Source organism: Schistocerca piceifrons, chromosome 1 (assembly GCF_021461385.2).
Source record: "Schistocerca piceifrons isolate TAMUIC-IGC-003096 chromosome 1, iqSchPice1.1, whole genome shotgun sequence".
In the NCBI taxonomy this organism is placed as follows: Eukaryota; Metazoa; Arthropoda; class Insecta; order Orthoptera; family Acrididae; genus Schistocerca; species Schistocerca piceifrons.
Window position 1 is genome coordinate 622,027,758 of NC_060138.1, and position 11,543 is coordinate 622,039,300.

The window sequence follows — 11,543 nt, forward strand, 5'->3', positions numbered from 1 at the left end:
GGGGGGGGGGGGGGGAACCATCATGAATACATTCCAAAAAGCGTCAGGCGCCCAAACCAACCCCAGAAAAACAGTGCTACTGCTCATAGGGAATCAACGACTCAAACCAGACAGCCAGTGGTATAAAATAGCAGAAAGCCATAAAGTTCTTGGAATATATATACAGTCTTGTCCACTTAGAATGGCCGCATACAACTGGAGGGACGTGCTACACACCATAAGAGGTCTCTCCAGACAGCACGCGAACCGGAAGCTAACAATTCACCAGAAAACAGAACTGATAAACACGACGATCCTGTCGAAAGCTTGGTACCTGGCGCAAATCTTAAGCATCCCGACAGAAATTGCGCGAGCACTAACGAGCGCAGTGTACTACCTGTTGTGGCGTCGAAATATATTCAGAGTGGCGCAAGCAACGTGCTCGCTGCCAACGAAAGGAGGGGGACTAGGTCTAGTTGATATAAAGACCAAATGTGCAGCCCTTCTACTGAAACGAACGCTCGCCATCCAGGACAAAAACCCTGACAGCGTCACAGCCAAGATAATTGGAAGATACAAGCCCGCATCACAAGAAGCGCCGGTCGACACGAGGCACATTCCCTTCAGAATGCGACACGTCAGGGTGCACTACGCCAACAAAAGTTACGTTCTGGACACCGTGGCGAACCCCAGCCACAGAACAGCCAAGAGAATATACTGGGCCCTCAGGGGGAAGCCGGCAAAAAACAAAATTGAACACAAACTCCCGCAATAAAATTGGAAACAAATATGGGGAAAAGTCTCGGAAAACGTGTTGCCTAAACATGCGAAGGAGACATGGTACAAAATAATTAACAGAACGGTACCAACCAACCAAAGACTGGCGGAGATAAAACTCGTCGCAAGTGACAAGTGTGACGTATGTGGCATAAACGACACCATCGAGCACCGATTCACGTGCGGGAATGCCATCAACATCTGGGAAGCGTGCCAGCAGATGGTGGCCCACATCAACAGAACGGCGCCGGGAAGCAACACAGTGGAAGCAATCACCGCCCCAGACTGCAACCCATTTCCACGGCCCAAGCGACTGGCGACTCTCTGGATCCTCGCCATGACGGCACATGCCATCGTAGCGCGGAGGCAGACCGACCAGCTGGCCTTCCTGATGGACCTCTGGGAGGAGAACAAGGCAGCCCAGCAGCACAGGCGATACCACGAGAACTTCAAAAACTTCCTGCAGATTCCACTGCAGTCAGCAATCGCCAGAGTCCTTCCCAGCCTGTGACCCTCAGCACCGCCACCAGCCACCTCACCACACTCACCACAAGAATAACGTGTGCAGTGATAGTGAACAAGTGCAACACAAAAGATAAAGTGCTTTCTCTTCTCGCATCAAATAGTGAAGTATAGTAGTATAAAGTGTTTCTTCTTAGTGAAATCAGTGATACAAAGTGCTTCTCACCAAACATCTGTCATGCTCGCAGCCAAAACAGTGTCAAAAGTATGCACAGTAGTACTACCAGTTTCTTTTTAATTAACTTTTTTCCATTATTTGTACTATACTGAATAGGTAACAAGCATTACTTACTGGAAAGTGCCAACTGCTCATAATTATTATTAGATATTTTTTTAAAATTAATTCCTTTACTTTGTGCCTATAAAATTCTATTGATTACTCACACTATCCTTTCTGCTTCTCTTATGTACTATGACAAAATTTTCTCTCTTCTTCAATTTAGGTATATTCTGTAGTATATGTAAAAAAAAAAGTTTCTTCCACTTCTGCTCCACCTATCATGGTGACGTTTCCCTCATACTGTCCCACTTGACAGTGTAACTAGAGGAAGAGATCAAACCAGAGTACACAATGTGCCTGTGGCATCACAAGTGCATCACATACAGAAACATAAACTCAAAATCAATGCATCGATGCCAAATATAAACTGTTACGCCTGTCCTGCAATGTCTACCCCCTCACAAAAAAAAAAAAAAAAAAAAAAACAAACGACAAATGGCCATTGTAAAAGGGTTTAAGGAACAACAATAAGAGAAAAACGAAAAAGGAAAATATAAAAACGAAAACATATAAAATGACAGTAATATTAACCAACAATAGGAATATAATAGATTAATAGAATAAAATGTATTTTTAAAGGTATCGTTGTTAATATATTTAAATAAATATATATGGTTACAAAAAAAAAAGGTTCGAATCCCGGCGGGGTCAGGGATTTTCTCTGCCTCGAGATGGCTGGGTGTTGTGTGTCTTTCATCGTCATTTCATCCTCATTCACTCGCAAGTCGCCGTAGGGGTCTCCCGGCCACCAATGCCATACGCTCATTATTATTATTATTATTAGGTTACAAATCGGAGCGGGGACTGTATAGAGAAGCAGCTAGGAGGTGTAGATAAATGTTGCAAGTAAAACAGTCTTGATTTTCACAATTGTGTCCGTTTCGTGACCGATCGGAGGTTGAGGAAAAAAAAAAGAGAGAAATCCCTCGCAGATGTAGATGCCAGTAGCGGTTACTCTGAGCGAGCCTACTAGCGGGTGAGAGGTCATTGAGGTCAGTGCGGAGGATGGGTCCGCTGCGCCGCGCAGAGGCTGTGCCGGCAAAGATTGAAGATGGCAGTTGCGTCGCGCCGCGGCGCGCAGGAAAGGCCCGTAATCAATTCTTGCGCCGGCCGCGGCCAGCGCGGCGGCTGGGTGACCCGCGATGGCGCTGGCGGCGGCGGGGGTGGCGGCGCAGCCTGTTGCGCCGGGGCCACCGTCTGCCCCGGCCCGGCCACCCAAACACCTACCGGAATCATGACGCAATACGTTTCCCTTCCATTCCTGCGAAAAATTTCACTATGAAAAGCCTGCGCCGTAATATCATCGCTTTGTAAGAGAAACAAATGAAGTCGATACTTGGTAATTCTAACCTATATACACCGATTTTCTCGATAAATTGTCCCTTGAAAAAACTTCGATGACCTAAGAAACCACATGTTGGTTGTTTTCTTCTACTTCTTTTTCTTCACTTTTTGTGTCAGGCAAATTGCCTGTTCACGGTGCTCCATCCCTTGTACGGCGTTCCCGTATTTACTTTTCCGGTGCATTTATAATTGAGAGCCTTTACAGGGAATCTTTCTCCACCCATACAGCCTAGAAGTTCCTTTTACGTTTTCCTTTTCTCTTTCATTTTTTCGTTTAAGCTTACTGGATGTTCGGAAATCCAAACTTCTAGGAATTATAGAGGGGAGCCAATAGATAATAGTCTGAATTTGAACCTACGTGCGGAAACATCTTGTTTCCGTCCTTCAGCCATTTGAAAACATGCTTGTAACGCGATCACTTTTAGAAGTAATTGCTTCGGCGTGATCAAGTATCTCACTTGTTTTACAGTTTCACTCGTTAACAGCCAAAGAAATTGTTCATGTACTCGTTGAGGGGTTCTCTTCAACGTGATGTAATACAGTCTCTTCCAATTCGGGTGTGTGGCGTTTCCTTGGAGCACCAGCTACACCTGCTGGCGGTGAAGGTACTCTTTCTCGCTGCTGTCGCGTAATTATGACGAAAGGGATATGTAACGGAGACGGGCGTTGTGGAGAACGATCTTGATAAAGGCGACGAGCAGCTCTTCCATTACCGCCAGCTTCGCCATTTAGAAAGATTGTGCCGATGTATTCTGCAAACGTGTACACAGCCATGTTGCTCTAATACTCACAGACACGTGAATGAGACTCGAACGAGGTTAGAGATGTAGGACAGACGTCAAATGACATCAGCCGATTCGACGTATCTACCCCCTACCGTGATTACCATGTTGCATACCTACCCAGCAAACATGTTTTCAAACGGCTGTAGCACGGAAGCGGTACGTTTCCAGAAATGGGTTCCCATTCAGAACATTGTGTACTCACTACCGTCTGCAACTCCTAGAAGTTTGTAACGGAAATTTCCGAACACCCTGTATATTCCTGAGTCTCCCCGTACATCCTCATTTATTTTACGACCTTCTCTGGTACATCCTTCCACCATTCTTAGAAATCTAATTTATTGCTTGGTGTCTTGCTGTTGCCAATGCTTCACTGCCATAAGTGAGGGTTGTTTCTGCTTTGGTTTTATGAAACTTCAGCTCGGTTTGTGCCATAAATTTTTTGAGCAAAGTTCTTTCGATCTTTCTGCATATGAAATGTAATTTATTTAATTTTTAGACCACATCGTGATTATACACCTAAGTTATGTCGCATCCTAGATATTTAATGTGTTTAACTTGTTTTAAGATTTTATTATTCAAGACTGTTTTATATTTCACTGATTGGATTTCCTGAAAATCCATCACTTTCGTTTTATCTACAGGCAATGTTAAGTTCTATTCTGAGACTATCTGCTGCAATTTACATACCCCACCTGAAGATCATTTTCATTCCCTGCAAACACAGATTGGCCAGCTACATATAAAACCACATTCTGCCTTGTGTCACGATCTGAACATACTCCATTTCTATTCAACTTTTTCCATTTATTGAACACTTTATTTACGTATGTATTTTAAGAGTGTCGCAGAAATACACAATCTTTTCCGTTCTCCTTTGTGTTCATTGGCTTTGTGATTATGTTCCCCATGTACATAACAATTACGGTGTTTGTGTATAGACTTGATAACATTTGTGAGATGAGGTGAACAAGCTTGTTCGGCCGTTATATTCCATAACTTTCCACTGATCACATTATCAAATGCCTTTTCAAAACACCTTACTAGCAAAATAGGGCATGATTTACAAAGCAGACAAACTATCGCTTATAAAGTGATGAAATCATTCGACAAACAAGAAAAGGATTATGTACGTGTGAATAACATAAAAGAGAAGGAATGAATATCTTATTATAAATATTAATAGTATGATTATACTGTAATTCTTCGTGTTCTGAACTAAATGACATTTAAGGACTGGGTGTTTGATATGATAAAATTAACGGATCTCTAAAAGGTTCAAAGAATAGGAAAGCCGCTTGTTTTGATGGTATTAACAGAGAATTGTGGAAATTTGTTTTGTAACACTCGATACATCGATCCAATTGTCATGACAGACCGCCCACAAACATTCTGTGTATAATTCGATGTTGGCGGCTACCTGACATTCAGTAATTTGTATTATTTCGTAGGTTGTTCCCGTGCTTGTTTTATTCTTTAATTTTAGCGGCACTCCTTTGTTTACTCAGCAATACATAATGTACTACAGTAAATAAATCACTTGTGAAAGACACCAAAGAAGTTCATGTGACGGACTTCCAAAGAAATTAAGTAGATTATTGAGACAGTGGAACGTGGAGCGGAAAAGCGGATATGTTGAAAACTTTAGGGATTCCTCCATCCACGCTGTCGACATCTTGAAGCAGAAAGATCGTATTGCTCACAACGCTTCAAACTGAGGAACGAAGCGATTTCAACAGCGTAAGTTGCCACTTCTTGAACAATGCTTAGTGAAATGGTCTAGCCAATTTAGAGGGCTCATCGTGACTTTCGGACCTTGTATGCAGTAAGAAAGAATACGTTATTCGCTATTAGTCTCGCCTCTAGTTAGGGGTGGCTCACCAACTTAAGAAGATTTGTGGAGAAAAGGAAGTGCTGATGAAGTTTTTCAGCAAGAAAAAATGTACTAGGAAGCCTGTTTTTTCCTTAAGTCTTCCTTCATCATTTATACCTTCGTTAAATCGCCCCCTCAGTTTTTCAACCTATTTCTGAGGTCTCTTGAACTTCGAATTGATTGTATTTGAAAATAAGCATCTAGCGGGAAAGCTTTGGCGACAGCTGTTGACTAAGATACGCTATTTAAAATTCTGAAATTTTCTGGGATGACACACAAGAAGCTGAAGGCTATCTACAACTTGTTCAGAATCCATAGTGCAGTTCTAAGAGCCGAAAGAGATGGCACGTATGTAGCAATTCAGAAAGGGAACGCGACAGGGTTGAAGCCTACCCTAGGTCTTACACAATCTGCATATACAGTAAGCAGTGAAGGAAACCAAGGAAAAACTAGGAAATTCAAAGGTAAGAAATAAAAATTCTATGAGACGGCAAAGTACTTCCTGGATCGCGGAGCGGGTAATGTATTGAAGAGAGGTTACTAGATGGTCATAAATAAAAACACGAAAAAAGTAACGGCGTGTATGCGATTAAGTCAGGAGATGCTGGAGGTTAGGAGACACCTAAAATAGTAGACGGACAGCAAAAGAACTGAGAAAGACAGAAATAAACAGGATGTAAAATGTAGACTTACAAAACACTCGTTCGACCTATACTTGAGTATTGCTCATCAGTGTGGGATCCGTACCAGATCGGTCTGACGGAGGAGATAGAGAAGATCCAAAGAAGAGCGGCGCGTTTCGTCATAGGGTTATTTGGTAACCGTGATAGCGTTACGGAGATGTTTAATAAACTCAAGTGGCAGACTCTGCAAGAGAGGCGCTCTGCATCGCGGTGTAGCTTGCTCGCCAGGTTTCGAGAGGATGCATTTCTGGATGAGGTATCGAATATATTGCTTCCCCCTACTTATACCTCCCGAGGAGATCACGAATGTAAAATTAGAGAGATTAGAGCGCGCACGGAGGCTTTCAGACAGTCGTTCTTCCCGCGAACCATACGCGACTGGAACAGGAAAGGGAGGTAATGACAGTGGCACGTAAAGTGCCCTCCGCCACACACCGTTGGGTGGCTTGCGGAGTATCAATGTAGATGTAGATGTAGATGTAGTAAGAAAACTTTCTTGGATGATAAATATAAAATTTAAGTTTACGCCCAATGTTAGGAACCATTTTCTGAAAGTGTGTGTTTGAAGGCAGCCTAATACGAACGTGAGACATGGACTATGAACAGCACAGGCAAGAGTAAAGTAGAATCTTTTGAAATGTGGTGTTACATAATAATGCTGAAATTTAGGTGCTAAGTCAGGATAATCAATAAAGAAGCACCGAATGGAGTCGCTGAGAATAGATGACACAACTTGGACAAACTCAAATCTTGAGTCATCAAGGAACCGTTAATTCAGTGATGTAGGAGGGGGGATGGGTATAAATTACAGGGACCTTGGCTCGATTACAGGAAGCAGGTTCAATAGATGTAGGCTGCATTAGTTATACGGAGATGAAGCGACTTGCACAGGACGAATCAGCATGGAGAGCAGATTCTTACCAGTCTTCGCACCAAACAAACAAGAAGAAAAAGAAATACCTAGAAACTATTATGAGCTCATGGGAGCACATGACAGCAGTTGAAGATATATTTAATTGGTTGTACTGTAACGACTAGTAAGTAGGAAACTGAGAGTTAAACGCACCGCCGGTATCAATATGGTGGTGAAGAAAATCGATTGTGGCCCTCTTAAAGGAACAAACAAGACGTTCGCCTTGCTTAGTTTAGAGAAAAGTAATTCAGGCTGGCCATGGAGGAATTTCCCTTCAACTCCTTCCGAATAATATTCCCGTCTCTTCACCAAAGCAGCAAATGCAGACTTAGTAACAACCAACAGTGGGCTAATGCTTCATTGGATTCAGTACATCACTTTGATTGTGACGACATATTGCGCTGAAGACCATAGATATTGCAATAGCTTTAATATTAATGACGTAATAGTTTTTCAAAAGTCCTTCCACTCAATTCTGAAACTCTGTGGCACTGGTACAGCAACCGTGATAAGGTTACAGAAAGAATTCAATCGTGGTTGCAGTAAAGACAGTTTTATTAGTTCTTGATTTGCGACGCGTTTCGCCTGTATGTAAAGGCGTCTTCAGACAATCGAAGTATGGATAAATAATCATTTCGAAAAATGCGGAGTCAAAAGTATAAAATTACACTGAGGCAAAAATGGGCCAAGTGCATGTACATCGCTAAAATACGGAACAATGCCGATGTAGCAATTTGTAGCTTGTGAAGGTTTACAGTAGTGTGGTGACACACACCAGCCAGTAATAGTAATAGAGGGGAATCCTCATATGTTAAGATGAAAAGCGACTTTTTTAAAAATACCGGTTCTGTTAACAGCATAAAAACTCATCATATGACGACGGCGCCACTTAAGCACAAAACATTGTCTGCTTACATCTGTGATATATGCAAAACCTGACGCGTTAGCACTGGTCTGGCTAGCTAGCACGTAAGGTTGTGCGTGAATCACAGATGTAAGCAGGCACTGTTTTGTATTTAAGGGGCGCCGTCTCCACGTGATGATTTTTTATGCTATTGGCAGAACCGGAATTTTTAAAAAAGTCACTTTTCATCTTAATATATGAGAATTCCCCTCTATTACCATTACTGGCTGGTGTGTGTCACTACACTACTGTAAACCTTCACAAGCTACAAATTGCGACTGTCGGCATTGCTCCGTATTTTAGCGTTGTACATACACTTAGCCCATTTTTGCCTGAGCGTAATTTTATTCTTTTGACTCCTCATTTCACGAAATGATTATTTATCCATAGTTCGATTGTCTGATGACGGCTTTACATACAGGCGAAACGCGTCGCAAATGAAGAACTAATGAAACCATCTTTATTGCAAACACGACTGAATTCTCTCTGTAATAATTTTTCCCTTGGTAGCTCTTTCGCCTTAGCTTCCTTCGCGATCTTGTTATTCTCCACCTACTCTCTCTTATTTTTTCTACCTCTTTGTAAACTGCATTAGCACAACCAAATAAGAAGGAAAAGTCTCACTTTACTTTAACTTCTTTGGATATCTATTGATAGTTTCTTCTTTGGTGAATTAGAAACAAGCCGCAAGACGAGAAGCTAATGTAATAAATGCTTTACTATTGTAGTTGGCAGATGAATTGAAATGCGAGAGGTCTGCTATTATCTTGAGCTGTTTTGCCACTGAGCAGTCCGAGGGTGGCGACGCAATGTTTAGCACGTTGTATACATTTGAATCAGACCACAAACCGGTCATTCTCTTTAAGGTTTGCTACAATTTTTCTGTGCTACTAGAGACAAACGTAGGGTTGTTTCGTTCAGAAACGCCATGATAGGCATCCGTCTTCACGCTTCCCCACCTAGTGCTGCCGCTGGAGCGACCATGACGTCGACGGAACATTAAAACGTAACCCTCTTTCTTTCTTCCATCGAGACAAAATAGGCTAATCCTAGTTAAACCGTTATTACGAAGCGGAGACTTTCCTTAAGGTGTTTCACCACTTTTAGTTTCCTTTTCAAAGTACAACGAAGTACAGCTCCAGAGAAATTTTGTTCCATCGTCTAAAAGACCCCGAACGTTTCCGAACTTTATGTGCGTGACGAAATACGTCACAACACCAATGAAGAGTGATGTGGCAAGTACTTCTCAACGGTGAATATAGCTGCAACGAAAAAAAGATTTCTGAGTTCTTGTGTGCTAATTTGCGTCTGTATCCTTGTGAAGATTAAACAAACGGGAGTAGTAATTTTCTGTTTTTCGGTATAACGAAGCTCACTATCAGTTAATATTACTTTGCGCTCATTCTTATTCCTCAGGTTTGTATCTGTGCCCGACTATTTTCTTGGTAATCGGTTGATCTGTAAATAGATCTTTGCTTCTGTAGTGTGGAAAACTCTAACCATCGAACTATTGTCGTTTTTCAAATTGTTTATTCACTCGCGCAGACACAATATTTCAAAAAAAAATACATCGACATTCTTCATATCATGCGATTTTTCATGGTGATTTCATGCGTGATCTACCGTTTTTCCAGCACAATTTTATAATTACCTATGGCGTCTATAAACGAGAATATATGTTGAAAACTAATGTGGTAGTGTCGATAAAGAAAAATTTTTAAATAAGACTTAATCATAAACTGGTCTCCTTTGCAATAGATATGTCCTCGCCTCTAAAAATCCTTTTGTTTTTGTTGTTCGTTTCGTATTTACTAAATAGATGATATCACAACAAATGTCCATATTATGTCAGTCATTGAAACTTACCTTCTTATATGTAAAACATATCAGAACATAATGCTGTTCCAGACAGTGCGCCGAACGTCCCAACATGAAGTGCTGTAATAAGCTACTTGTCAATATTAATCGACTCATAAGCATTTCAGAAGCAGACTGCTGCACTATGGAGAGTACAGATTTTTCCTGATGCACTGACGACAAAGTTCCTTCCCACAAACCTCTCCACTGATTTCAGCGCACACAACGGACACATCGGTGCTCGTTTTTTTAGGTTTTTCTTTGCCTTTCGATTCCCTTTATCCCGAATGGGAAGCGTTGATTACTTAAAGTGCGCAATTCGCCGACAGCCCCACTTCTTTGGCACTTTTAGACTCGTTTATCAGTAATGAAATACACTTTACGTTAAGAACCCAACAACTTGTAGACTTTTATTTTATCCCATAGGGCAGTTACTCTCCAGACCTATCACGTCGTTCCCGGACTGCGTAAAATGGCACTCGGGGCGTTCTAGTCCTTCTGTGTATGACTGATGGTACGTTCCGCTGGCACTGAAAGTTCAGTTTTAACTCCGTTTAGCTGCGAATGATGAAAATTGTCTGTTAAAGAGCGAGTAAATACGAGATTAAAGCAGACAGCAACACAAGCAAACCATATCACGTCAGAAGTACTTGCGTATGTTGCAAATTTAATGTAAAACAACAACGTGATCTATGACAAAAATTTAATAACATGGCAATATTTTCTGTCAAGGTGGTAACTAGATCTTTAATAGTCTGTTTAGCCACACATAAAGTAGGGAAAATTGTGCTGTGTTTAGTGCGATACGGATGTATGGTAACTTTTTGTTGCAATTAAAATGGGCTGCGTCATCCAACAATGATAACAGATGCCTTCATCAGTTTTCCGTCAAAGGGAAGCCGCTAGAATCTTTGGTATGATTGTATCCTTAAATCGCAAGGAGTTTTAGTTTTACTCAGACACATGAAAGAGGGTGTGTACTTCTCATCAAAGTTATTGCAGTGCAGAACTCACTAGATTTTCAAGCTCGACGACTGCTGGTGCCGAGGGGTGTTCAGGGCAGTTGGACTCACCATCAGCGTTTCCGCTGGCATCGGTGGCAGGTGCGGTGCCGTTCTCCAACGGCGTTGCCCCCGAGGCGAGGACGAAGCCACCCGCATCCCACCTCCAGGCGCAAGGGCTCTCGAAGTCGCAGTCGAGGCCGTGCTTGTTGCTGGAGCCGGAGGCGGGCACCGAAGCCGTGAAAGCGGCCGCCGCTGCAGCCGCCGCCGCCGCCGAAGCCGCTGCAGACGCCGCGCCCACCAGCAGCACGAGCACCATCATATTCTGTCTCAACAGCGAGGCATCGCGAGTCCACACTGAGGAGCCCGTGCGCCGTAGCCCACCAGCCTAGAGCGCCCGATCGCTGCGCTGTCTGCGGGATGCTGCAGAACTACGTGGCACGCCGGAGCTCAAGGTGCAGGACCACCGGAGACCGTAGCGCCGCACCCGGGATGCTGACGAACTACGTGGTCGATTGGGTGGATGCGCGACTGCTACGCCTCTCGTGGCGAGTTACACGACTATGGCGCTGGCGGCGTCCATTTGAAATAGTTGATCCCAGCTGTTTTCAGTTGTTTCCCGTTTGTA

At 42.8% G+C, this 11,543-nt stretch overlaps 1 protein-coding gene across 4 annotated transcripts in view; it reads right to left on the minus strand.

Moving 5' to 3' along the window:
* Positions 1–11,251, minus strand: part of LOC124804395 (leukocyte tyrosine kinase receptor) — an 874,407-nt gene extending 863,156 nt beyond the window's left edge. For all 4 annotated transcript variants that reach the window (XM_047264751.1, XM_047264750.1, XM_047264749.1 and 1 more), the window contains exon 1: positions 10,988–11,251. In XM_047264751.1, coding sequence (XP_047120707.1) covers positions 10,988–11,237 — 250 coding nt within the window. In that variant the 5' untranslated portion in view covers positions 11,238–11,251. The remainder of the gene's footprint in view (positions 1–10,987) is intronic.
* Positions 11,252–11,543: the final 292 nt, after the last annotated feature.